General features: G+C 34.6%; 3 protein-coding genes across 12 annotated transcripts; all 3 read right to left on the reverse strand.

The window, feature by feature from the left end:
- Positions 1 to 7: 7 nt before the first annotated feature.
- Positions 8 to 2,324, reverse strand: LOC112904626. Of its 3 annotated transcripts, none has more exons than XM_025975150.1 (6): positions 2,187 to 2,324; positions 1,323 to 2,115; positions 1,126 to 1,258; positions 632 to 850; positions 339 to 391; positions 8 to 276 (listed from the first exon to the last, which is right to left on the reverse strand). In XM_025975150.1, exons 2-6 carry the CDS (start codon positions 1,512 to 1,514, stop codon positions 22 to 24), a joined length of 852 nt encoding a protein of 283 aa, XP_025830935.1. In that variant the 5' UTR covers positions 1,515 to 2,115; positions 2,187 to 2,324; the 3' UTR covers positions 8 to 21. The 3 variants fall into 3 exon arrangements, with proteins under 3 accessions (XP_025830935.1, XP_025830933.1, XP_025830934.1); XM_025975148.1 differs by having other exon boundaries at positions 339 to 460; XM_025975149.1 differs by having other exon boundaries at positions 339 to 460; positions 1,323 to 2,132.
- Positions 2,325 to 8,818: 6,494 nt separating this feature from the next.
- On the reverse strand, positions 8,819 to 12,073 carry LOC108742207. Of its 8 annotated transcripts, none has more exons than XM_025975143.1 (8): positions 12,052 to 12,073; positions 11,495 to 11,627; positions 10,998 to 11,409; positions 10,134 to 10,926; positions 9,937 to 10,069; positions 9,443 to 9,661; positions 9,150 to 9,271; positions 8,819 to 9,087 (listed from the first exon to the last, which is right to left on the reverse strand). In XM_025975143.1, the coding sequence occupies exons 4-8, from the start codon at positions 10,323 to 10,325 to the stop codon at positions 8,833 to 8,835; spliced, it is 921 nt and encodes a 306-aa protein (XP_025830928.1). In that variant the 5' UTR covers positions 10,326 to 10,926; positions 10,998 to 11,409; positions 11,495 to 11,627; positions 12,052 to 12,073; the 3' UTR covers positions 8,819 to 8,832. The 8 variants fall into 8 exon arrangements, with proteins under 8 accessions (XP_025830928.1, XP_025830927.1, XP_025830926.1 ...); XM_025975142.1 differs by having other exon boundaries at positions 11,900 to 12,069; XM_025975141.1 differs by having other exon boundaries at positions 11,855 to 12,069.
- A 10,680-nt stretch (positions 12,074 to 22,753) lies between these two features.
- LOC108742215 (putative uncharacterized protein DDB_G0291608) lies at positions 22,754 to 27,580 on the reverse strand. The gene has a single exon (XM_018477307.1). It carries the CDS (start codon positions 26,014 to 26,016, stop codon positions 23,161 to 23,163), a length of 2,856 nt encoding a protein of 951 aa, XP_018332809.1. The 5' UTR covers positions 26,017 to 27,580; the 3' UTR covers positions 22,754 to 23,160.
- Positions 27,581 to 27,907: the final 327 nt, after the last annotated feature.

The raw sequence follows: 27,907 nt of genomic DNA on the forward strand, positions 1-27,907 counted from the left end.
TATTCGGATGAAGGTGTGGTGTTATTTGAGAAGGTTATTTCTAGTGTATAGTCCCGCTTTAACAAGTTCTGCACGTTTATCCATTCTAGTTTTCTTCTTTTTTGCTTCTTCCAACTCCATTTCAATAATCCTTTCGGGAATTTTGCGTGGTTTTATGGGAGCGGGGGGTGTGTAGCAAGCCATCAATGCGATCGTGTAATTTCCTGGGCCCGGGTCACTAAAGATAAGTTCATGTTGCTCGTCCCTCCAATCGACATAGTTCACTTCTTTAATGACCTGCATTGTCAAGTGTTGGTAAAATATTTACATATTTGTAATGCTAAACTATTTTCGTTTACTTCCATTCCTAGTCTCTTGGCTAATTTTTGAAGTTTGAAGTTTGTAAATATTCCTAAAATTACCGGCATTTTCAACGACCTTGCAACATCGACGCCACATTTCATCATTGTAAAACCTAATGCTAAAATGTATTCAATTGAAACTTTAATTAAGATTTAATACACGTTTTACAAGTAGGTTTGTTTTTCCCAGTTATTCAATAAATTTCAATCGGAAGTAGCAAAAACTAGTAAAACGCACGAATAATATACCTAGGTACTTCCCCCAATTAAGTAGGCATACAACAAGTTACCTTTTTTCCTGTACGTCGGTGCAATACAAACAGCATAAAATCTCAAAAAGGCATCGACGTTAAAGTGTTCGTAAACATCTACTTTTCGGTTAATATAATTTTTGACTTGGAGACATTTCTTGAGAGATTCGCCTTCGGTTATTTGTGCTCTACTAAAAACTCTGGCAAATTCGTTTTTCTTTGCAGTCCTCAGTATTAAAAGTCCAACGACTTCTCCATCTGAAACGTTTTAATTTTGTGACTGTTGGAATTCGAGAAGCTGCAATTTTTTATAACGGCCGGCCCCGCTACTAATTTAGCCAACTAACACTTCTTAATGGTTTCAGTAATTTTTATGATTGTGCATCAATGCATTTGTCCTAAACTGGTCGGCCGTTACTAAAAATGGCAGTAATTCGGATTCGAACAGGAACAGGTACTTGTTTCTCTATTGCAAACATTGACATATGTATTCCATCTTAACATTTTTTTCCTTTTTTTTTACATAAAATCACCCTCAGTAACTGCAATTAATGACGACCCCTCTTTTATATAATATTGGAGCCTCTTCACGCTGTACTGTACAGACGTTTCGTCGAGCATTAGGTCAACGTTTCTACCCAAATCTTCAGAGGGTAAGTAGTGCTCCTAAATAAAAACAAAAAAATGTACGAAACGCTTGTGACGTTATTATCAGATAATACTATCAAACCTCTAGCATTGCTAGAGCCAATTGAAATTTATCTTCTTTTAAATCTTGTATCTTTATTCCGTTTGTAAGAATTTGCCAAACCACCGGAGCAAAGATTCGTTCCTTTCTCACTTGATATATATGTTCTTCCTCCTCCTGATCTTGTTTGATTTCCTTTGCTGCTTCGAGTTCCTTTCTTAATCTTCTACTCATCTCTAACTATCTTGTATACTTACGGTAATTTAATTATAAATTTAAAAAATCTCAAACACCGACTTTGACACTGCAACGTTTAGAAAAGTACGTACGGAAAAATAAAATACATGGCCATCTTTCTTTATGATAGGTAGAAATTGTACGTATTTACAGTATGTTCAGTAGAAATGGACCGACACGCGTTATACATTTCTGTGCGCTTAATTTATGAAGATTAGCTGTTAGCTTACTCCGTTAGATAGGTTGTCCAACCTTAAAGAGGCGAAAAAACGATGTACAGAAAGCGCATTAGTCTAGCCAGTTATTACACAAATTCGCCAACGTGTACATTATGAGTACCTACATGTTTATTTAAGATAATAAAGTGAAAAATATATCAACTTTAATTCAACTACTTCTTCTTTTTTCCTTTGTCTTTTCCTTTGCCTTTTCCTTTGCCTTTGGCCGGCGGTTCTTCTTTTTTCGGGAGAGGTTTCTTTGGGAACGGGGGCACCACAGCGAACATAATGGACATTGTGTAGTTGGTGTCCTCTAAATATTTTATTAAATACTTGCCTTCATCGTCTTGGAAGTCGGAATAGTCAATTTCGTATAAAATCTAAAAATCAACCGAGCCTTTTTGGGAATTTTCTTTCAAATAAACAAATATTAAGCACAGGTATGCACTACCTGAAAACCTAACTTTCGCAGCAAATTCAAAATTTTATAATCAGTGACGGTGCCCAAAAACATCGGTATGTTCTTAGATTTGGCAACGTCTAAGGCGGAAAGTATCAGATCCGATCCTAGTCCTGCAAGGAATAGGAATTGCTTTTAGGATTACCGAATTNAAAGTTATAATCTATTTTTATGATAGTCATATATATATATAACTTTTTAAAACCTTCATGTGTTGCTATCAGCGATGAGTTGTTTTCCAAATGGTACAAGATTCTTTCGAGAAATGAAGTTACGGATGCGGGATTGCGACTAACTTCAATTTTTGCTAGAAAATCGTCGCAAGGGACATAATGTTCCTAAAATATTACGAAATTGCTTTCTCCTTGTGTACTTACGCGGTTAATGTACAATTTTTTAAGTCCTGCTTTTAAATTAATGCGCACAGGTAGTATGTGATATGCGCTGTTTTATTTATTTTTTTGCAAATAGTTTCAATAAATAATTAATTAAACTTTCACATACTCGAAGATAATATTAAAAAACAAATATCTTGCAAGTGTTTCGGTGTATCTTTATGAAATACCTAAAATGCTTTTCATATCAAAAAATGTGCAGATGACTTATAAACCTTAAGAAAATGTAAAGCAACAGGAAATTGTTCTTCTTGTAAGTCCCGAATCGCAATACCGTTCGACAGTCTTTGCCATAATACCGGACTTTTTTTAAGCTCTTGTTTAATATTAGTTTCTTCTATCATTTTCACAAAAATTTTGAACCTACCCTCTAATGAAACGTTAATTTCTGCCTAATGTCACATTATATTTATAACCTAACCCAAAAAATATTACCATTAATAAGGCTGCTGAGATTAATCGAAAGAAAATTTGAAGGTTAAAGGGATTTTGAAAAGTGTCCCGAAAAATTAAAATGAGGCCAAAAGCATCCATCTCATATTACATATGCATAAGATCGTGTCCAAGATATTTGTCCGCTAGACCATCCCAGTGGCCAAGATCGATAGAGCACTCCTATCGGCCCGTTGCTCCCTACTTTCCAATTTACTTTCACTCCCGTAGCTTACTAATGCTGCCGCTTTACTTGGACCACTGGACTTTCTCTGGATCTGGAGCAGAGGAAGGCGCGTGTTGGATGAAAATTCATTGGCGGAGTTTTCGGGTTGACAGTTGCCAATGAGTTAAATTATAAAAGAAAATGATTTCCATCCCCAAACGTAAGACTATCGGCACAATAGGATGTAATAACAATATCATTATAAAATATATCATCGTCTGCAATAATTTTTTGGCTCATTTCCGAAAACCTTTTCGGAATTAATAAATTATCTGCGAACGTTAAAAATAACTCTTTTATAAATAATTAAATATATGTACTTACAATAGAGGCATTTGGAATCCTCAAAAATCTTCGTTCCATTTCGCTGAATATTTACAAGTATAATCGGACTCGATAAAAACAAATATGAGCTTTTTAAACTTAAAGAGAAACTAGGACTATTATTTGATCGGATATTTTTCAAGACACTTTAGGCACCTCGATAAAAAGACGTTCAAGCTACTTTTCCGGCTTTAAATTTGTCTGATTCACTCTCTATTGCGTTAAGAAAAACTTGCGCGACGGTTTATTGTGATTTTAAAGTTTTTAATGATATGCAAAGAAGTTAGACGAGTCGACTATGATGAAAATGACCAGCGGCCTTAGAACTTGTACTTAGGGGTTGCGGGGCGGGGATGTATACTTTCCCTCTCAAAGATCAATACCATGTTTCCTCTCGTCCGGCAATGTATAGTAAGTGTTCAACAACCAACAACATATACATATGTATTATATTATAAAATAGGTACACTTACTTGTACTTCACTTGCTTATTTATAATATCTAATAATGGAAATGTGAATGAAGATTTTAAAAATTTTCTAATTATATGTACCTATATACGTATGTCTACCTACAAAGTACCTACCTATGTATGATCTCGGTATAATATATGAACATTTACTTATACATGTAAACCTATTATATGCATAGGTAAACGTACAGGTATTAATGAAAGACGGTTCTTTACAAGTAAACTTATATTTATTCCTTGAAAACTCACCATAAAAGTACTACACCTAGTAAAATTAGAAAAAAAATATTTTCAACTAAATTATAATCTTTCTTACACTAAACTCGATAGGTGGTTGAAAAAATACCGAGTGATCTAGACTCGTTTTCCGATTTATTGTTTTATCAAAACACCTTTGCACATTCATTTATAAAGTCACTTGCTATGTAGTACTAAACAGTAATAGGCTAATAAGATGAAAAGATAGAGATTTACTTAACTTGATTTTCAAATTACTTTACTTGCCTTGATTTGAAATCCAATCAAGTTCAAGAAAAACAATTGTGTACATTTCAAGAATTTGGAAAATCAAATAGTTAACCATTTTATGACATCAATCATCAATCAATGCGCCAATGTTCAAAACTTGTCATTCTTTTTCGCTTGGTTGATTGTGAATATTTTCTTAATGATGTTTGGAAAATTTACCTATTCAATCATTTCATTAGCGTCTAACTGAGTAACCTATTCTCTGTGTTTTCAAATTTTGAATCAAGTGTTTTTAAGTAATCGAACTTAAAATATGTGCAAAACACACGAAATGTATACTTTTAGAATCAATGTGTCACGAATAAAACTTTGCAGTTCGTCAAGGTAAAATTGCTATTTATGTTATTATTGAAAAATAGCTTTCCTACTGGTGTGCTAGTAGATACCTATGTTGTTGATCATGCGCCAGAACAAAATCCAAAAGAATGGAATGAAGCTTCCAATTACGTGTTATGAATGAAATAAGCGGTAATTCCATAGTTGCACTCTTTCATACGGAAAGAAGACCAGTCATCTATGGCCAAAAAGATTTTTAAATTGCATCGCTTTGTCTATTTTCGTTAATGGCATAAACGATTTTTTTGCGTTGTGCATATGACATATGAGACCACCGTGTAAATAGTTTGATTGGTTCGAAGTTAAGGTGACGTAAAGTTTTTTTGAAAAAAGCGTTGGTAGTGTTTTAGGTATTAGAGGTCACATTTTGCGCTTTCCTCTTTGTCAGCTCTAATGTAGTCCTTGTAGGCCTTAGGTATTGATTGAGTAGTAGCAACGGACGCGGACTGCTGGACACGCTTGTCCATTCTACACGCGCGTCTAAATTATGCGTGAGCGGTGTGTAAGTCCCCTGGGAGTTGAGAGAGCAGCCAAGCAGGGTTTTAAGACGGGAAATGTATACAGAGAAAGCTGCAGAGAAATTTAACTGGTTCAACGTTACTTTTCACAAAAATCGACCACTGCCTACCTACCTTTCTGTTATCTACTTACAATAAGATTAATATCTTAAACATTTACAAAAAAAAAATCATTTTAATTTAGGTAGGTACATGCTTGTAAGAATGGCATTCAAATTTTTTTTTAAAATCGGTACGAAACATCCAAACATCTGCTTTGCTTTATTATTACAATACTTTCTTTTAATAAAAATAATTTATCAACAATTCCACAACTAAAAATATAATTTCAGAAAGATAATAGCAATATTAATGCACAAATATTGTCCACATTAACATCTATATAAAATAGTAATAGATGAACGTGATCACATGATTATTAGCATTAAATAGCCCAGAGAACCATTCGACTTTTCGATCTCAATTTGATGTTAAGTTAATTACGGCCCTTTACTGATGGCTCTCGAATTATTGTTAATTCAAAAAATACGATTCTTAAATAATCTAATTATAATGCTGTAAGATGGCGCAACTATGAAGTCACATTTACGTTTTGGTCATATTAGTTGTAACTGTTTCTCATAATCAATACCAGATAGCAGAACGTACTCCTTCAAAGATTCAACAAACTTTTTTTCTTCATATACTTCAAAATAATTAAAATTCTTTACCAACATAAATAAATTAGTCCATATCTGTATAAAAGAAACTTTTTTCTTTGTTTGTCCTCGTATGTCTTCCTATGATCTATCTTGACTGTTTTTGGTTTTGTATTGGTTTTAAGTAAAAAAGTTGCATGCTTGCAATTGCTTATTTAAACAGATAAAGCGACATATCGTAGTGATTAAATTCAACAAATGTTATTCTTTGAATTAATTGAAATACCTACTTCCTTTCACACCTAATTTTAATACTAGTTCAGTTGCGATTGAATAATTGACTTTTAGAAAAGTCGTATGGTATCGTTTTTTTTTTACGAGTTATTTATTACCGTTCTTAAATACAAATACTATTTTTAATATGTCTTTAAACCAAGTAAAATATTAAACTTTAATTCATTACTGTCAATGGTGGTGGTTGTAGTGCAATAGGTAAAAAATGGCAAATTTTACAATAGAGATGTTCTTAAAAATACTATTTTTACATCATAAAGTAATAAAACAGACAAATAATATAATAATATTGACAGGTAAACTCTAGAACTCGATCCTTTGTTTTAAAATATTACTCCTGTTGGCAAAGTAAGTATTTCGGCACATTCTTACCTTTCCAAAATCTAACAAGCAACACCCGCGTACGTTACACCCCCTTAAAGACATCCTGTAGCAAGGTCATTTATTAAGGGCGAACAATACTAACCTTCTAATAAAAGTTGTCGATTCCTTCGGTTTTCTTAAGATATGTACCTTTATTAAGTTTTTGTGATAAAATTACAGTACTTTGTAGTTCAATTGTAATTGTAAAACTTAAAAATTTCGTAATCATAGCTACCTATTGAGGCACTATTTTATATGGTACTACCTAGGTGCCGCACATGAATAATAATTATTCTACGTGTAATAGGTGTATATCTTAAATCAAAAAAGCTACAACAAAAAAAGCAAGTAAGGAAACGTTCGTTTTGTTGTCAAGAAATTGCAAAATACGAATTCTAAAAGTTAAACAAATAAATTTTATATAAATTAATGAAAGTTTCTCAATAAATGCACCTCACTGAATATATAATTATTTTTAGAATAAGATAAAATGCATTACATTTTGTAAAATATATCCGGATAAAGTGCATTTCACTATGGGAATTGAAAAAAATAAAAAAGGTGAACATTTTGCAGACAACGTTTTCAAAAAGAATAGTATGAGTAGCTATTGTAAATCTCTAATTCGAAAGCTGTTTGTGCAGTTGCATAGGAGCAGCACCCCAAATTCTCTACGCACACAACCTGTGATGTCATGTCCATGTTCTGTTCCTCAGAAAACCTGTTGCAACCTTCGTCTTCATCCAATATAATAGGCACACTACAGCTTATTAGAAGAAATCCACCATGTTCTATTTTTTTAATGAAAACACTAGGATCTACTTTCTAGGCTACGAAATAATTTTAAATAAAACAAAGCATAAAACATCTTGCGCACCTTACCTACCCAATAAGACATAAGTTTATTACGATAATATTATTAACACAGACAGTGTTAGAGGTCAGTAAAAAAAGCGGGGATCTCTGCCTTGTCCACCAGCTCGTGCTATGGTCAGTTCATAAGGTCGCCCTGTCCACCACCGGTCATTATCACACCTGCGTAATCCGGTGTTACGTTACAATTCGCCATGTTCCCCTTATGTAGGGTGCCTTTTGAATTTAACCCGACGCGCGAGTAGCACGCGCTATAATTTTAAAAAGCGTTTATTTCATAATCGTTTGTTCTTTAACAGATTGATTAACTATGTAGGAAATGTACAGAGGGGCGAAGGGGACAAAATCACCCAGAAAATTAAATTTATGTTTAGTAAAAGTTCCACCGTGTTGGAATGGTAAAATGGGCTGTTTTAAATTGGTACCTCCCACCATAAATGAAGGAATTTTGTAATTGTTTTTGCTACAGTTGAGCATTAGAATTAATGAGCATCTAATGTTTTTAATTAATGATAATCTACTTTTTAATCTTTAAACTGGCATAGTATGTACCTATCTAAGAAGAAAATGTTCACGACGTTAAAATCAAAATACACTCGAAGACGTTGATCATAAAATNAAACTATTAATAAAACAAAAATTAATAAAACGTAAATATTTTTTAAAATAATTGTACCTGTGCATTTTCCTAAGGATCGTGTCATGCGGATGAATTACAATATTTATTTCCGGTTGGCGACGTTTTGTTTCATAAGGAATCTAGCGAAAACGATAAGCAAATGACCGAAGTTATGTCTAATTTATGGGTCAATTTCGCCAAAACTAGGTACGCTAAAATCTAAAGTACAATATCGTAATATACAATTCAAACAGCTTACTTTTACTTATAAGAAATCCAACACCCAAAAAATTAGAGGCGAATATCAATGAAAAATGGCTACCAGCAACATCAGAAGACATGATGGAATATTACAGCATCGAAAATGACAAAACGCTAAAGATGAAAACAAAAATGTATAACGAAAGGGTTCAATTTTGGAGGAAGAATTCCCCCTATTTGAATCTTAAAAGTTCCAGAAGTATCGACGAACTTTAACAGTGGACTGTAGGTACTTAGATACGTTAAAGAATATCGAGATGCAAAATATTTTTTCTACAATGAAAACCTGTGTATTTGTTTATAATGCGTTTGTATTGTATGTATTACAAATAGACATTATTCGGATGAAGGTGTGGTGTTATTTGAGAAGGTTATTTCTAGTGTATAGTCCCGCTTTAACAAGTTCTGCACGTTTATCCATTCTAGTTTTCTTCTTTTTTGCTTCTTCCAACTCCATTTCAATAATCCTTTCGGGAATTTTGCGTGGTTTTATGGGAGCGGGGGGTGTGTAGCAAGCCATCAATGCGATCGTGTAATTTCCTGGGCCCGGGTCACTAAAGATAAGTTCATGTTGCTCGTCCCTCCAATCGACATAGTTCACTTCTTTAATGACCTGCATTGTCAAGTGTTGGTAAAATATTTACATATTTGTAATGCTAAACTATTTTCGTTTACTTCCATTCCTAGTCTCTTGGCTAATTTTTGAAGTTTGAAGTTTGTAAATATTCCTAAAATTACCGGCATTTTCAACGACCTTGCAACATCGACGCCACATTTCATCATTGTAAAACCTAATGCTAAAATGTATTCAATTGAAACTTTAATTAAGATTTAATACACGTTTTACAAGTAGGTTTGTTTTTCCCAGTTATTCAATAAATTTCAATCGGAAGTAGCAAAAACTAGTAAAACGCACGAATAATATACCTAGGTACTTCCCCCAATTAAGTAGGCATACAACAAGTTACCTTTTTTCCTGTACGTCGGTGCAATACAAACAGCATAAAATCTCAAAAAGGCATCGACGTTAAAGTGTTCGTAAACATCTACTTTTCGGTTAATATAATTTTTGACTTGGAGACATTTCTTGAGAGATTCGCCTTCGGTTATTTGTGCTCTACTAAAAACTCTGGCAAATTCGTTTTTCTTTGCAGTCCTCAGTATTAAAAGTCCAACGACTTCTCCATCTGAAACGTTTTAATTTTGTGACTGTTGGAATTCGAGAAGCTGCAATTTTTTATAACGGCCGGCCCCGCTACTAATTTAGCCAACTAACACTTCTTAATGGTTTCAGTAATTTTTATGATTGTGCATCAATGCATTTGTCCTAAACTGGTCGGCCGTTACTAAAAATGGCAGTAATTCGGATTCGAACAGGAACAGGTACTTGTTTCTCTATTGCAAACATTGACATATGTATTCCATCTTAACATTTTTTTCCTTTTTTTTTACATAAAATCACCCTCAGTAACTGCAATTAATGACGACCCCTCTTTTATATAATATTGGAGCCTCTTCACGCTGTACTGTACAGACGTTTCGTCGAGCATTAGGTCAACGTTTCTACCCAAATCTTCAGAGGGTAAGTAGTGCTCCTAAATAAAAACAAAAAAATGTACGAAACGCTTGTGACGTTATTATCAGATAATACTATCAAACCTCTAGCATTGCTAGAGCCAATTGAAATTTATCTTCTTTTAAATCTTGTATCTTTATTCCGTTTGTAAGAATTTGCCAAACCACCGGAGCAAAGATTCGTTCCTTTCTCACTTGATATATATCTTCTTCCTCCTCCTGATCTTGTTTGATTTCCTTTGCTGCTTCGAGTTCCTTTCTTAATCTTCTACTCATCTCTAACTATCTTGTATACTTACGGTAATTTAATTATAAATTTAAAAAATCTCAAACACCGACTTTGACACTGCAACGTTTAGAAAAGTACGTACGGAAAAATAAAATACATGGCCATCTTTCTTTATGATAGGTAGAAATTGTACGTATTTACAGTATGTTCAGTAGAAATGGACCGACACGCGTTATACATTTCTGTGCGTTTAATTTATGAAGATTAGCTGTTAGCTTACTCCGTTAGATAGGTTGTCCAACCTTAAAGAGGCGAAAAAACGATGTACAGAAAGCGCATTAGTCTAGCCAGTTATTACACAAATTCGCCAACGTGTACATTATGAGTACCTACATGTTTATTTAAGATAATAAAGTGAAAAATATATCAACTTTAATTCAACTACTTCTTCTTTTTTCCTTTGTCTTTTCCTTTGCCTTTTCCTTTGCCTTTGGCCGGCGGTTCTTCTTTTTTCGGGAGAGGTTTCTTTGGGAACGGGGGCACCACAGCGAACATAATGGACATTGTGTAGTTGGTGTCCTCTAAATATTTTATTAAATACTTGCCTTCATCGTCTTGGAAGTCGGAATAGTCAATTTCGTATAAAATCTAAAAATCAACCGAGCCTTTTTGGGAATTTTCTTTCAAATAAACAAATATTAAGCACAGGTATGCACTACCTGAAAACCTAACTTTCGCAGCAAATTCAAAATTTTATAATCAGTGACGGTGCCCAAAAACATCGGTATGTTCTTAGATTTGGCAACGTCTAAGGCGGAAAGTATCAGATCCGATCCTAGTCCTGCAAGGAATAGGAATTGCTTTTAGGATTACCGAATTTGATTACCAATTACTAAGTATAGCACTTCCCTTTTTGTCTGTAATTCGGTGCAACGCAAAGGAAATACAATTTCAAAAAAATCTGACAACCGAAGTGTTCGTATATATCTACTTTTCGCAATAGCTCCGATTTAACAATGGCGTATCTTTTAAAGACGTCATCGGCGAAAATGCTCGGTCTGCTGAATGATCTTGCAAAATCCGTTTTCGGTATTGTCCTTAATATTATAATTCCAGCAATTTCTCCTGTCACTTAAAAATTAATTATGATAAAAATGATGCAAGTTTACATAATCTATTTTTATGATAGTCATATATATATATAACTTTTTAAAACCTTCATGTGTTGCTATCAGCGATGAGTTGTTTTCCAAATGGTACAAGATTCTTTCGAGAAATGAAGTTACGGATGCGGGATTGCGACTAACTTCAATTTTTGCTAGAAAATCGTCGCAAGGGACATAATGTTCCTAAAATATTACGAAATTGCTTTCTCCTTGTGTACTTACGCGGTTAATGTACAATTTTTTAAGTCCTGCTTTTAAATTAATGCGCACAGGTAGTATGTGATATGCGCTGTTTTATTTATTTTTTTGCAAATAGTTTCAATAAATAATTAATTAAACTTTCACATACTCGAAGATAATATTAAAAAACAAATATCTTGCAAGTGTTTCGGTGTATCTTTATGAAATACCTAAAATGCTTTTCATATCAAAAAATGTGCAGATGACTTATAAACCTTAAGAAAATGTAAAGCAACAGGAAATTGTTCTTCTTGTAAGTCCCGAATCGCAATACCGTTCGACAGTCTTTGCCATAATACCGGACTTTTTTTAAGCTCTTGTTTAATATTAGTTTCTTCTATCATTTTCACAAAAATTTTGAACCTACCCTCTAATGAAACGTTAATTTCTGCCTAATGTCTCATTATATTTATAACCTAACCCAAAAAATATTACCATTAATAAGGCTGCTGAGATTAATCGAAAGAAAATTTGAAGGTTAAAGGGATTTTGAAAAGTGTCCCGAAAAATTAAAATGAGGCCAAAAGCATCCATCTCATATTACATATGCATAAGATCGTGTCCAAGATATTTGTCCGCTAGACCATCCCAGTGGCCAAGATCGATAGAGCACTCCTATCGGCCCGTTGCTCCCTACTTTCCAATTTACTTTCACTCCCGTAGCTTACTAATGCTGCCGCTTTACTTGGACCACTGGACTTTCTCTGGATCTGGAGCAGAGGAAGGCGCGTGTTGGATGAAAATTCATTGGCGGAGTTTTCGGGTTGACAGTTGCCAATGAGTTAAATTATAAAAGAAAATGATTTCCATCCCCAAACGTAAGACTATCGGCACAATAGGATGTAATAACAATATCATTATAAAATATATCATCGTCTGCAATAATTTTTTGGCTCATTTCCGAAAACCTTTTCGGAATTAATAAATTATCTGCGAACGTTAAAAATAACTCTTTTATAAATAATTAAATATATGTACTTACAATAGAGGCATTTGGAATCCTCAAAAATCTTCGTTCCATTTCGCTGAATATTTACAAGTATAATCGGACTCGATAAAAACAAATATGAGCTTTTTAAACTTAAAGAGAAACTAGGACTATTATTTGATCGGATATTTTTCAAGACACTTTAGGCACCTCGATAAAAAGACGTTCAAGCTACTTTTCCGGCTTTAAATTTGTCTGATTCACTCTCTATTGCGTTAAGAAAAACTTGCGCGACGGTTTATTGTGATTTTAAAGTTTTTAATGATATGCAAAGAAGTTAGACGAGTCGACTATGATGAAAATGACCAGCGGCCTTAGAACTTGTACTTAGGGGTTGCGGGGCGGGGATGTATACTTTCCCTCTCAAAGATCAATACCATGTTTCCTCTCGTCCGGCAATGTATAGTAAGTGTTCAACAACCAACAACATATACATATGTATTATATTATAAAATAGGTACACTTACTTGTACTTCACTTGCTTATTTATAATATCTAATAATGGAAATGTGAATGAAGATTTTAAAAATTTTCTAATTATATGTACCTATATACGTATGTCTACCTACAAAGTACCTACCTATGTATGATCTCGGTATAATATATGAACATTTACTTATACATGTAAACCTATTATATGCATAGGTAAACGTACAGGTATTAATGAAAGACGGTTCTTTACAAGTAAACTTATATTTATTCCTTGAAAACTCACCATAAAAGTACTACACCTAGTAAAATTAGAAAAAAAATATTTTCAACTAAATTATAATCTTTCTTACACTAAACTCGATAGGTGGTTGAAAAAATACCGAGTGATCTAGACTCGTTTTCCGATTTATTGTTTTATCAAAACACCTTTGCACATTCATTTATAAAGTCACTTGCTATGTAGTACTAAACAGTAATAGGCTAATAAGATGAAAAGATAGAGATTTACTTAACTTGATTTTCAAATTACTTTACTTGCCTTGATTTGAAATCCAATCAAGTTCAAGAAAAACAATTGTGTACATTTCAAGAATTTGGAAAATCAAATAGTTAACCATTTTATGACATCAATCATCAATCAATGCGCCAATGTTCAAAACTTGTCATTCTTTTTCGCTTGGTTGATTGTGAATATTTTCTTAATGATGTTTGGAAAATTTACCTATTCAATCATTTCATTAGCGTCTAACTGAGTAACCTATTCTCTGTGTTTTCAAATTTTGAATCAAGTGTTTTTAAGTAATCGAACTTAAAATATGTGCAAAACACACGAAATGTATACTTTTAGAATCAATGTGTCACGAATAAAACTTTGCAGTTCGTCAAGGTAAAATTGCTATTTATGTTATTATTGAAAAATAGCTTTCCTACTGGTGTGCTAGTAGATACCTATGTTGTTGATCATGCGCCAGAACAAAATCCAAAAGAATGGAATGAAGCTTCCAATTACGTGTTATGAATGAAATAAGCGGTAATTCCATAGTTGCACTCTTTCATACGGAAAGAAGACCAGTCATCTATGGCCAAAAAGATTTTTAAATTGCATCGCTTTGTCTATTTTCGTTAATGGCATAAACGATTTTTTTGCGTTGTGCATATGACATATGAGACCACCGTGTAAATAGTTTGATTGGTTCGAAGTTAAGGTGACGTAAAGTTTTTTTGAAAAAAGCGTTGGTAGTGTTTTAGGTATTAGAGGTCACATTTTGCGCTTTCCTCTTTGTCAGCTCTAATGTAGTCCTTGTAGGCCTTAGGTATTGATTGAGTAGTAGCAACGGACGCGGACTGCTGGACACGCTTGTCCATTCTACACGCGCGTCTAAATTATGCGTGAGCGGTGTGTAAGTCCCCTGGGAGTTGAGAGAGCAGCCAAGCAGGGTTTTAAGACGGGAAATGTATACAGAGAAAGCTGCAGAGAAATTTAACTGGTTCAACGTTACTTTTCACAAAAATCGACCACTGCCTACCTACCTTTCTGTTATCTACTTACAATAAGATTAATATCTTAAACATTTACAAAAAAAAAATCATTTTAATTTAGGTAGGTACATGCTTGTAAGAATGGCATTCAAATTTTTTTTTAAAATCGGTACGAAACATCCAAACATCTGCTTTGCTTTATTATTACAATACTTTCTTTTAATAAAAATAATTTATCAACAATTCCACAACTAAAAATATAATTTCAGAAAGATAATAGCAATATTAATGCACAAATATTGTCCACATTAACATCTATATAAAATAGTAATAGATGAACGTGATCACATGATTATTAGCATTAAATAGCCCAGAGAACCATTCGACTTTTCGATCTCAATTTGATGTTAAGTTAATTACGGCCCTTTACTGATGGCTCTCGAATTATTGTTAATTCAAAAAATACGATTCTTAAATAATCTAATTATAATGCTGTAAGATGGCGCAACTATGAAGTCACATTTACGTTTTGGTCATATTAGTTGTAACTGTTTCTCATAATCAATACCAGATAGCAGAACGTACTCCTTCAAAGATTCAACAAACTTTTTTTCTTCATATACTTCAAAATAATTAAAATTCTTTACCAACATAAATAAATTAGTCCATATCTGTATAAAAGAAACTTTTTTCTTTGTTTGTCCTCGTATGTCTTCCTATGATCTATCTTGACTGTTTTTGGTTTTGTATTGGTTTTAAGTAAAAAAGTTGCATGCTTGCAATTGCTTATTTAAACAGATAAAGCGACATATCGTAGTGATTAAATTCAACAAATGTTATTCTTTGAATTAATTGAAATACCTACTTCCTTTCACACCTAATTTTAATACTAGTTCAGTTGCGATTGAATAATTGACTTTTAGAAAAGTCGTATGGTATCGTTTTTTTTTTACGAGTTATTTATTACCGTTCTTAAATACAAATACTATTTTTAATATGTCTTTAAACCAAGTAAAATATTAAACTTTAATTCATTACTGTCAATGGTGGTGGTTGTAGTGCAATAGGTAAAAAATGGCAAATTTTACAATAGAGATGTTCTTAAAAATACTATTTTTACATCATAAAGTAATAAAACAGACAAATAATATAATAATATTGACAGGTAAACTCTAGAACTCGATCCTTTGTTTTAAAATATTACTCCTGTTGGCAAAGTAAGTATTTCGGCACATTCTTACCTTTCCAAAATCTAACAAGCAACACCCGCGTACGTTACACCCCCTTAAAGACATCCTGTAGCAAGGTCATTTATTAAGGGCGAACAATACTAACCTTCTAATAAAAGTTGTCGATTCCTTCGGTTTTCTTAAGATATGTACCTTTATTAAGTTTTTGTGATAAAATTACAGTACTTTGTAGTTCAATTGTAATTGTAAAACTTAAAAATTTCGTAATCATAGCTACCTATTGAGGCACTATTTTATATGGTACTACCTAGGTGCCGCACATGAATAATAATTATTCTACGTGTAATAGGTGTATATCTTAAATCAAAAAAGCTACAACAAAAAAAGCAAGTAAGGAAACGTTCGTTTTGTTGTCAAGAAATTGCAAAATACGAATTCTAAAAGTTAAACAAATAAATTTTATATAAATTAATGAAAGTTTCTCAATAAATGCACCTCACTGAATATATAATTATTTTTAGAATAAGATAAAATGCATTACATTTTGTAAAATATATCCGGATAAAGTGCATTTCACTATGGGAATTGAAAAAAATAAAAAAGGTGAACATTTTGCAGACAACGTTTTCAAAAAGAATAGTATGAGTAGCTATTGTAAATCTCTAATTCGAAAGCTGTTTGTGCAGTTGCATAGGAGCAGCACCCCAAATTCTCTACGCACACAACCTGTGATGTCATGTCCATGTTCTGTTCCTCAGAAAACCTGTTGCAACCTTCGTCTTCATCCAATATAATAGGCACACTACAGCTTATTAGAAGAAATCCACCATGTTCTATTTTTTTAATGAAAACACTAGGATCTACTTTCTAGGCTACGAAATAATTTTAAATAAAACAAAGCATAAAACATCTTGCGCACCTTACCTACCCAATAAGACATAAGTTTATTACGATAATATTATTAACACAGACAGTGTTAGAGGTCAGTAAAAAAAGCGGGGATCTCTGCCTTGTCCACCAGCTCGTGCTATGGTCAGTTCATAAGGTCGCCCTGTCCACCACCGGTCATTATCACACCTGCGTAATCCGGTGTTACGTTACAATTCGCCATGTTCCCCTTATGTAGGGTGCCTTTTGAATTTAACCCGACGCGCGAGTAGCACGCGCTATAATTTTAAAAAGCGTTTATTTCATAATCGTTTGTTCTTTAACAGATTGATTAACTATGTAGGAAATGTACAGAGGGGCGAAGGGGACAAAATCACCCAGAAAATTAAATTTATGTTTAGTAAAAGTTCCACCGTGTTGGAATGGTAAAATGGGCTGTTTTAAATTGGTACCTCCCACCATAAATGAAGGAATTTTGTAATTGTTTTTGCTACAGTTGAGCATTAGAATTAATGAGCATCTAATGTTTTTAATTAATGATAATCTACTTTTTAATCTTTAAACTGGCATAGTATGTACCTATCTAAGAAGAAAATGTTCACGACGTTAAAATCAAAATACACTCGAAGACGTTGATCATAAAATTAATTTTCCCTGATGGATACTCTCGACAAAAGCTGAAATGTTTATTAGGTAGGTGTATCTGTATAAAGCATATTTAAAAAAATTTTTCATCGATAGGTGAGAACCACAAATAACATCGCCGTCAGTGGTTGGTGGTTGTGTTGATTCGAACAAACAAGTGAACATCTGCTCTGCGTGACTTGCAGTACCTTACCGTCTGTCGTCGTCGTTCTCTTAATTTTTCTTTCTTGCTCTCGTTGTTCGTGAGCAATTGTATAAGAGCCGATCTTTGAGAGTTGACAAAACACCCTGGCGCATTTTCAAGAACAAAACCTCCTGTACTACTTGAGCTCGTTCCATTCATGTTCCGCAACTTTTTATTTTTCCTACCGGAAATATTATTGCGTAGGTAGGTACCTACCACTACAACTTGTGTGTGCGTTGATACAAAGGGTGTCTGCTCTGTTCCAAAAAAACAGGTGCTTTACTAAATACATTGTACAAGTTTCATCACCTGATACCTACAGAAACTAGGTACTTCTCCGTTTGTTTTTTAATATGTAATTGGTATTTTATTTCTTATCTTACGTTTGCATCTGAGAAATTGAAAGGACCGTTAATAAACGCACCTATTATTATTAAGTATTAGAGTACGTTATTCTAAAATTGAACTCATTACTTTTTTTAAAATATTTGATATTAAGTTGTGTTTCGCACTTTTTTTTATTGAAGGCGACTCTATCCTGCGCTATCCTCTGGCTTTTTATCCCTGACTTATGTGACTTCCTAGATACCTAAAATCAGCCACTTCTAATATTTCATTTCCTATTTCGCTCTTTCCCTATTTTTTCTTCCCTTGCATATCAGTATTTTTGTTTTACTTTTATTTATTTTCATACAATACTGTTTTGTTAATACCGCATCCATTTTATTTAAAGCTATGTCTAACTTCTTCTTGCTATGTAGATGCTAAACTGCTATATCATCTGCACATCTAAGCATACTAATCTTTTGCCCCTGAATATTTAAACCCTTCCGTCTTTAATGAAGTTGATGGCATCTTCGATGTATGAAAAATATTCAAATTTGTTTATGAAATGTAATCTGTAGTGAACCATTGTTTTCGTTCATTCAATTGTTTCTCGATGGAGCGGTTTTTCGTTTTTCTAACGCCTGATCGCACCGGAGACAGCAAACTCCAGGTGCGCTCATCTTATAATAGTGTAAAGTAAATACATTTATTCTCGGATAAAGTACCTTCGTTCCCAGGCTTTTATATACTTATATGTCCCTACATCAGCTGTTACATTCTGTTAGATTTGAGAACCTTTCATTATTATACATTATTATTGAGCTGCATGATGATTTATGTCAGGAGTAGATAATATTCGATTGCCGTTTTGTAAAAATAACGATTCTCGAGCAAGAATCGGCAAAAATCGTAAATTACAATAGGTACAATTTACAAAAAATTAAAATTAAGTAAGTTAGGTACTTATGAAATAACTTCTACGATTACTTATCTAATCATTAATTTTCAAAAAATTACTCGGTGTAAGGGATTTATTACCGTTAATTTTCAATATTTTGTGGCAGTTTTCATTATACCCAATAGTTCAGTTGTTAAAAACAGAATGATTATTGTGGCTTTAGTTATCTCCGAATCTTATTTCCAATCACGTCCGTTTTATGTAGGTAGGTGCTGCTGATACGTTAAGATGTGAAAAATTTTCTCATCTTATCGTTAGTGCTAGTCAAAGACAGGCAGACGTTTGCCGGTTTCAGCTGCTGTGGCTTACAAACATCTGACTATCCATCCAACCCCTTTTCGTTCCCACGATCAACCCTTGTAGGTATATCCTCTTCACCAATTTCTATGCAACAGTTATCTGCGGCAGTTTTTGCACTTCCGTATGAGAAAACACGTTCTTATTAAAAAAATATAAACAACTTAACACCCAAGTTTTTACCCGTTCGTTCACTCTTGTGATCTTACTATATTTTGCTTTTTATTAATGCATTACCAAATTTGTGACTTTATTTTTCGTTTATTTTCGGTCAGTTTAACGTTTTGCTTTCTTGTGTAATATAACGAGTATGTAAAAAAAATTCATTTGTTAAAAAATATGCTTCGCCTACATGTCTAAATATTCGTGACCATTAAAAAACGATTTTATTTATTTCGCAAAAATAATAAATTAACATTTTTCAATGTCATATTCTCGATTCTTCAGGAAATTAAAGTGACTCATTTCATTCCAAACACATACCTATTTACTTACCTATTGGTGCCAGCTTCTCACAGGTTTTTCTCAGAATTAACGGCTGGATCATCTCCAGATACAACGGACTTTTGAATTTTTGTTAAGTACAATAGATTTAGAAAAGTAATACGTTTACATAAATTTAATAATTAACATTTCAGTCACAGAAATAATAAAATAAAAAAGGACTCACCCCAATTAACCACAGAACTAGAAATAGTAAATATTACATCCACCGAAAACATTAAAATCTAATCTTCATTTATTGTACCTCTTGTCTAGACAATTAATAAAATAGTGCTTCATTTTAGCTTATCAAGTAAAAAATGTTTTACTGTTTACTTACCTAACAATAAGTGAGAATTAATTTTATTTAAAGTAGTAAATAATAACACGTTTTAACATGTTTTAATACTGCTTACCGGGCAATCAACTAGATTAAAATTCTTTTTTAAATTTATAAATTACTATAGATATAGATAGGTGATAGGCCAGATACGATATTTTTGAGTGATCACTAAATACGTATAATGGATAAGTACCTATTGAGAAATTTTCTTTTTTTTCTTCAAATGGATTAAAGTTAAAAGATAGAAACGAAGGACAAGATGTAATTATTACCATTAAAAAGTAAAATGGAAATTGATGTAACGTGCGATATTACTTAGGTACCACTATAAAAAACCGATTAAAACCTAAAAAATTTGAATAGGTGCATTAGAAAAATGTAAAAATAACTTAAAACCACCCGTATCCATTAATAATGAGCATTTATTTAAGAAACTATCATTGGTTGAAATAACACTTTAATAAAAACTTAACTTCTACAGTAAGGAGCGCTGCAATGTAACATACATAATACATACAATAATATAAAAAGAAAGCAAAAAAAAAGAGGGGGAAAGAACGGTTTTTTCTGTCGTATTACTATCAGTCTTAACAAATAATACCCATAAATATCATTTTCCTTTTTTTCCATTTCACTTTACTTATTAATTCTTACACACGTAATAAGTATAGGTAAAAATTAACAGCAGCAAGTAAGAAATCGGACGTTAACGAACAGATTAATAATAATAATTAAAAACAAACATAACTTAAAAGTATGCAGTTTAAAACGTAACGATTCACATTCAACATTTGGTAACTATTACATTACAATTAAAAATTAATTATGATAAAAATGATGCAAGTTTACATAATCTATTTTTATGATAGTCATATATATATATAACTTTTTAAAACCTTCATGTGTTGCTATCAGCGATGAGTTGTTTTCCAAATGGTACAAGATTCTTTCGAGAAATGAAGTTACGGATGCGGGATTGCGACTAACTTCAATTTTTGCTAGAAAATCGTCGCAAGGGACATAATGTTCCTAAAATATTACGAAATTGCTTTCTCCTTGTGTACTTACGCGGTTAATGTACAATTTTTTAAGTCCTGCTTTTAAATTAATGCGCACAGGTAGTATGTGATATGCGCTGTTTTATTTATTTTTTTGCAAATAGTTTCAATAAATAATTAATTAAACTTTCACATACTCGAAGATAATATTAAAAAACAAATATCTTGCAAGTGTTTCGGTGTATCTTTATGAAATACCTAAAATGCTTTTCATATCAAAAAATGTGCAGATGACTTATAAACCTTAAGAAAATGTAAAGCAACAGGAAATTGTTCTTCTTGTAAGTCCCGAATCGCAATACCGTTCGACAGTCTTTGCCATAATACCGGACTTTTTTTAAGCTCTTGTTTAATATTAGTTTCTTCTATCATTTTCACAAAAATTTTGAACCTACCCTCTAATGAAACGTTAATTTCTGCCTAATGTCACATTATATTTATAACCTAACCCAAAAAATATTACCATTAATAAGGCTGCTGAGATTAATCGAAAGAAAATTTGAAGGTTAAAGGGATTTTGAAAAGTGTCCCGAAAAATTAAAATGAGGCCAAAAGCATCCATCTCATATTACATATGCATAAGATCGTGTCCAAGATATTTGTCCGCTAGACCATCCCAGTGGCCAAGATCGATAGAGCACTCCTATCGGCCCGTTGCTCCCTACTTTCCAATTTACTTTCACTCCCGTAGCTTACTAATGCTGCCGCTTTACTTGGACCACTGGACTTTCTCTGGATCTGGAGCAGAGGAAGGCGCGTGTTGGATGAAAATTCATTGGCGGAGTTTTCGGGTTGACAGTTGCCAATGAGTTAAATTATAAAAGAAAATGATTTCCATCCCCAAACGTAAGACTATCGGCACAATAGGATGTAATAACAATATCATTATAAAATATATCATCGTCTGCAATAATTTTTTGGCTCATTTCCGAAAACCTTTTCGGAATTAATAAATTATCTGCGAACGTTAAAAATAACTCTTTTATAAATAATTAAATATATGTACTTACAATAGAGGCATTTGGAATCCTCAAAAATCTTCGTTCCATTTCGCTGAATATTTACAAGTATAATCGGACTCGATAAAAACAAATATGAGCTTTTTAAACTTAAAGAGAAACTAGGACTATTATTTGATCGGATATTTTTCAAGACACTTTAGGCACCTCGATAAAAAGACGTTCAAGCTACTTTTCCGGCTTTAAATTTGTCTGATTCACTCTCTATTGCGTTAAGAAAAACTTGCGCGACGGTTTATTGTGATTTTAAAGTTTTTAATGATATGCAAAGAAGTTAGACGAGTCGACTATGATGAAAATGACCAGCGGCCTTAGAACTTGTACTTAGGGGTTGCGGGGCGGGGATGTATACTTTCCCTCTCAAAGATCAATACCATGTTTCCTCTCGTCCGGCAATGTATAGTAAGTGTTCAACAACCAACAACATATACATATGTATTATATTATAAAATAGGTACACTTACTTGTACTTCACTTGCTTATTTATAATATCTAATAATGGAAATGTGAATGAAGATTTTAAAAATTTTCTAATTATATGTACCTATATACGTATGTCTACCTACAAAGTACCTACCTATGTATGATCTCGGTATAATATATGAACATTTACTTATACATGTAAACCTATTATATGCATAGGTAAACGTACAGGTATTAATGAAAGACGGTTCTTTACAAGTAAACTTATATTTATTCCTTGAAAACTCACCATAAAAGTACTACACCTAGTAAAATTAGAAAAAAAATATTTTCAACTAAATTATAATCNCTAAATATGTATACGGAACATCGGCAACGGCCATTCAATGAGACACCCCATATATACATAAATTAGCCTTATTTATAGTACATACCTATATAAAATTCTACCTATGAGGTACTTTATTAACTGAGACAATGAGGTATTGCTGTTTTACATATTATAGATATACATAGGTATTGTTTTCGTAGAAACCAAGTTAAATTGAGCAACATCATCTGACCCATTCGTTCTGTACAAATAAACTAAATGCAAGATCTCAAAACACAGTGCCTAGTCAAAGTTAAAACTTAACAATTTACGTACAACTGCTTCTTGTTAATTATGTAGGTAACGGAAAATTTCAAAGCCGACAGGTTTTCCTTTTCATTACCGTCATGATATACCGATATGCATTGTTTTGTTTTTCGTTCTGTTGTAGTTTATCGAACAGTAGCTACCTTGGAAGCGGGTCTTCTGCTGTGGGTATCGCAGTGCTTTAGCATGTGATCTTTTCGGATAAATCCTTTGCCGCATGTGTCACAGGCGAAGGGTTTTTGGCCGGTGTGCAAACACATGTGACGTCTCAGGTCCGTTTTGTGATTGAACTGTTTCGGACACAGGTCGCATTTGTAAGGTTTGTCGCCGGCGTGTTTCGTCGAATGATTTTGGTACTGTTTTTCGCACGAAAACCTCTTGCCGCAACGTGTACATTTGAACGGTTTGTCGCCACTGTGGAAGGTTTTGTTGTGTTGCGTCAAATAACACGCCCTGTTGAACATCTTATCGCAATCGAAGCATTTGTGCAACACTCCAGATTGTTTCGATTGAACAGTTGAAGTTATCAAAGGACTGCTCGTGGTGTCCTCGTAATCCAATTTGACCCGCTTCTGTTTCGGAGACGGCGCTCTGGAAGGTTCCAATTCCGTTTTCATATTTTCCAGCAAGTGGATCTTGGAATCGGTCTCTTCCGGAATGCTTTGAATGTGAACCGAGTTGTTGTTATGATTCGGAGGAGAATACGGAACGTCCTCTGGTAGACTAGCCTTGAGATCTGGAGATATTTGGTCTTCAAAAATTGGTCGACAAGCGGTTATCAAAGTCCTCATGTTATCACCGTTCAATGTGTTGTTGTATGGGTCGTGGTAGAAAGTGGCGGTGGCGGTCGCATAAGGGCCCGTTGCCGGACCCATGCCCCCCACGTTAGCCGCTCCGTATCCCAAAAGCAACCCGAATCTGTGCGCCTGGATCTGCGCAAAACTGGGTAACGGTTGAGAGTCCGTAGCCATCATGAGCTCACCAGTAGTACTGTGACTGCTGGTAGCCGTAACTTGCATAACGTGGGGGGCCGACCCGTTTGGGTACATCTGAAAAGTATTGTCCATGGATTGCATCATGTGGTGCGAAGGAGACGCCATGTACTGATGAATCGGACTGGTAAACGGGCTGCTGGGAGTAGAAGGAAGCGAAAGCAGGCCCCTCGTATCGAGGTTGGAAATAGCAGAGGGACCTGCCTCCCCGTTTGGGGGACTCGTACTTGACAAATTTGATATGCTACTGTTCGATAACGAATTGTGATTCGATAGTGTATTAATAGGTGATTGCATACCAGGATTGTGCAGAGACGATCGTTCGTACGGATTTCCAGGGGACTGCTGCAGAATGCTAGGGATCGACGGCGGCCTTTCGAAACTCCTATCCTCGCTCCTCTGGTCGTCCATCGGATCCGGCGACTGGTCGTCGTTCCTGTTGATGGCGTCCCTTGCCGGATGATGATGGGCACTGATCGGTAAAGTGGCCGGATCCGGCTGTCCGCTCGACTTTACCGCGTTCTTGTGGAGAGTCGTGTTGTAATGGCGTTTGAGATGACCGGAACTGGTGAACCATTTGTTGCAGGCCGTGCAGTTGTACGTTTTTGGTCTTCTGGCTTCGTTAGACTTCCAGTTGGCTCCCTTGGTTTGTACGGGAGCGCTGGCAACGGTAGGAGGCGTAGGTATTTGACTGCTGGATATTACGGGGCCCGAAGGTGTAGGTGCCATGTGTTCGAATGGTCTATAGGTTTGTTGCGTATTGAGATTGCCACTTCGACTTCCGTCTTCTGTCGTCGTCGTTACCCCGGCCGGCATGTATTCGTTCATGCCAGCCATTTGTTGGGCTCTGAATAACTTCTGGTCGGGCGGTGCCATTCCATTTTGTTGGTATGCCTTGCTTTGGTCTGCGCCGTCAACAAACGGATTTTGGCGCACATGGTGATGGTTCCACGAAGACAACATTGTACTGACAGAATGGGGATTGTGGACGTTATCTTCGCCGTTATTTTGCTGTTGTTTGTCCTCTTCCGGAAAGACCTGGTGAACTTTGTGGGAATCCAAGTCTAAGATTTCGCTTTGCGAATCGGTCTCCGACTTAATTTGTTGTTGGTGATGATGATGTTGATGATGGTTACCGAACATGAATTGACGATTTGGTTGATAAGATTGCAAGTGAGTAGACGGAGTCGGCGGATGCGAGACGTTTAAGTGTTCAATCAGTTGCGAAGCGGATTCGCAAACGTAGCCGCACTTATCGCATTGTTTTGGACTGGGAGATGGCGTAGGCTGAGGCGGATAAACAGGACTAGAAGACGACACTTGTGCCTGGGAATTTCGCTCGTAAACTTGTTGGTGGTAAGGATGGTAACGATAAGACGATTGATTGGGTAGCTTGTGAACGGAATAATCCTGAGAATAATTGTGTTGTTGCATTTGCGAACTTTCCATGAAATACTGGCTGTCGTGGTAGTTTTGATGATATGACTGTTGCTGTTGGAAGTTATTCGGCGAACTTGGTTCGGTTTTGATAGACTGATAACTTTGAAAACCGGGAGAGAAGGAGTTCTCGTGGTTCTGGTAGGGCGAGGAGGCGCTGTTGTAACTTTGAGGAGTTGGCGGATGACCAAGGATGATTTCGGGACTGGCCCTACTATTGTTTTTGAACATTGCATCGGAACTGTCTGCCGCGGCAGAAATAGTATTTGTACCGACAAACTCACGTTTTATACAGAGCGCCTTGCTGTTTGCCGATGTGGTATTGTTATTGGTCTCTTCCGAATGCGAAGCTCCCTGGGTAGCCCATTTGTTGAGCAGGTTCTCCTTGTGGTATTGAAGATGAACCTCGAGCGATTCGGCAGAATTCAGAAACAATCCGCATTCCTTACAGTGATGAGGACTGCCGGTGGTTTGAAAATGTTGTTGTTTCTGCTGCTGCTGCTGCTGTTGCTGGATTTGCGCTTGCGTAGCGGCACTGCTATTCGTAGCCATCGGAGAAAAATTTGAGTTTTCCGCGAAAACAAAAGACACAATAACTTTCGAACTTAAAAAATAACTTCCACTCGCTTCTTATCATAACATGCTAATAGTTACGAGTCCCGTTCGCAATACAACGATGCCCTTCGTGAGCTCAATACGACGACAAGGGAAAACGATCATCAGAGTTAATAACATCGAACAAAACAAAAACTGAAAAGCAAACTTTGAAACACTCGTTTTGTTTAGCCCATTATTATGTATGATTATTATTGGATAATCGACTGAAACGTCCGTGATTGTTTAACCGGTCATTGTTATTAAACTATTGTCTTTTTAATGTTTTCTAATTGCAGTCACTTGATAAACAAACAATTATGCACTGAAACGATACTTCAAACGAAATATTAGATTGAAATTTTTGGCAGAAGACCACGATCGCTTTGCCGCTCGTTCACCGACTGGGCCTTCTCTTGAATTCGGTGGTCCACTCCGTGCTGCGTGTTTCGCAAGTCGCATAGGCCAGTTCTCCGAGATTCGACCAATGACGTGGTTCCTTTTAATGCGTTAGGGGTTGGTTGGGGTAGTAAGATGCTGCATTTTTAAGTCGTCTTGTTTGGATTATGATTTTAGCTAAGTCCCTCCACCCCCTCCGCACCTATTGTTTATTTCTTTTACACAAAACAGCATCATCGTCCAAATAAAAAAAGATGTAAATACTTACCAAGGTACTTAGAAAACGCTTTAATTTCCTTTAAACTAAACCGCTAAATCGGTTCCCTCCAAAAAGCTTACTTTTGATTCTTCTATGAATTTGATCACTCGGTTCGCGGAAACTTTTCCGGTTTCAAATATGTTTTATCTAGCGGTCGGAATTGACAACGTTACCCTCATTACTTCCTTGTAGGAAAAGCGATTTATTAATCGCCTTTCTTATGGAAGAAAATCGAAAAGTTATCCCGCGTACGGAGATTGAGATTTAAACCGTTGTTTTCGCAATATCCCAAATGCCACCAGTAAAAAAACTTGCAGGTAATACATAATGCAGAAAGATTCGATTAATGTAAATAAAGTTGAGAAAGGACAAGGACATTGGCAATGAAACACTAATTCGATCCATGCTGTTTCTTTAAATTGATCAATTTGAATTCATTTCGCATTTGGTTGCTAACTAGCGCAAAAATAAAGCGACTATCTTAGCTACTGCCTACATTAGGTACAGTTTGTACTACCTCATGGTACGATGGAATTGTTACCTTTTTATAAATAAACAAAATTAAAACAAGCGCGGCACAAATTAGCAATTCTTACCTATATTATTTCAACAGTCCAACGAAACGTCAACTAATTAATAATAGTAATGAAAAAGACCGGTTTCTTATAAATGCATCTGGACTATGGTTTCTGTTTTTTTTTTTTCGCGAGATGATGCATTTATGCTTGTTTAATGAAGTAAGTAAAGGTAAATGTACCTTTGTCCTTGCCGAATTCTCGATGTCCAGGCTAGTTATTAGTAGATATTATATAAAAACAATCTAGACGTGTTCACCTACATTAATTGGTTTATGATTTTCTAAATAGGAAGGTAATTAGTGTCTAAACATTGTTCGGAGCTTCTTTTCTTGTGAACTAACAAGGCAAAATAAAATTAAGAAAAATTATTTTCCAAATAGTTGACTGATCTGATAGACTTCAGTAATTTTTTACTTTTATTACCTAAATAAAGCACTAAAATTCGAAATTCCCCATAAAAACGTTTAAAAAGCCTAAAACGTGTTTTGGCATCCAAGGTGTCATAGGTACTCAGATCAGTTGTGTACTGACCTAAGACCTTACATTATTTCGTCGCTCCAATCGAATTTTTATACCTACAACCTATAAGGTGGTACAATCAAATAGGTAGCTG

Source organism: Agrilus planipennis, unplaced genomic scaffold (genome assembly GCF_000699045.2).
Source record: "Agrilus planipennis isolate EAB-ADULT unplaced genomic scaffold, Apla_2.0 scaffold283, whole genome shotgun sequence".
Lineage (NCBI taxonomy): Eukaryota > Metazoa > Arthropoda > Insecta > Coleoptera > Buprestidae > Agrilus > Agrilus planipennis.

What these genes read in the sequence shown, in the direction of transcription:
- LOC108742215 (XM_018477307.1), bottom strand. Translation starts at nt 26,016, where the DNA reads ATGGCTACGAATAGCAGTGCCGCTACGCAAGCGCAAATCCAGCAACAG.
- LOC108742207 (XM_025975143.1), bottom strand. Translation starts at nt 10,325, where the DNA reads ATGAGTAGAAGATTAAGAAAGGAACTCGAAGCAGCAAAGGAAATCAAA. An exon ending in TGGCTCTAGCAATGCTAGAG is followed by an intron (nt 10,070 to 10,133) that starts GTTTGATAGTAT and finishes GTTTTTATTTAG; the next exon opens with GAGCACTACTTACCCTCTGA. An exon ending in ACCGACGTACAGGAAAAAAG is followed by an intron (nt 9,272 to 9,442) that starts GTAACTTGTTGT and finishes AATACATTTTAG; the next exon opens with CATTAGGTTTTACAATGATG.
- LOC112904626 (XM_025975148.1), bottom strand. Translation starts at nt 1,514, where the DNA reads ATGAGTAGAAGATTAAGAAAGGAACTCGAAGCAGCAAAGGAAATCAAA. An exon ending in TGGCTCTAGCAATGCTAGAG is followed by an intron (nt 1,259 to 1,322) that starts GTTTGATAGTAT and finishes GTTTTTATTTAG; the next exon opens with GAGCACTACTTACCCTCTGA. An exon ending in ATTAATTGCAGTTACTGAGG is followed by an intron (nt 851 to 1,125) that starts GTGATTTTATGT and finishes AAAACGTTTCAG; the next exon opens with ATGGAGAAGTCGTTGGACTT.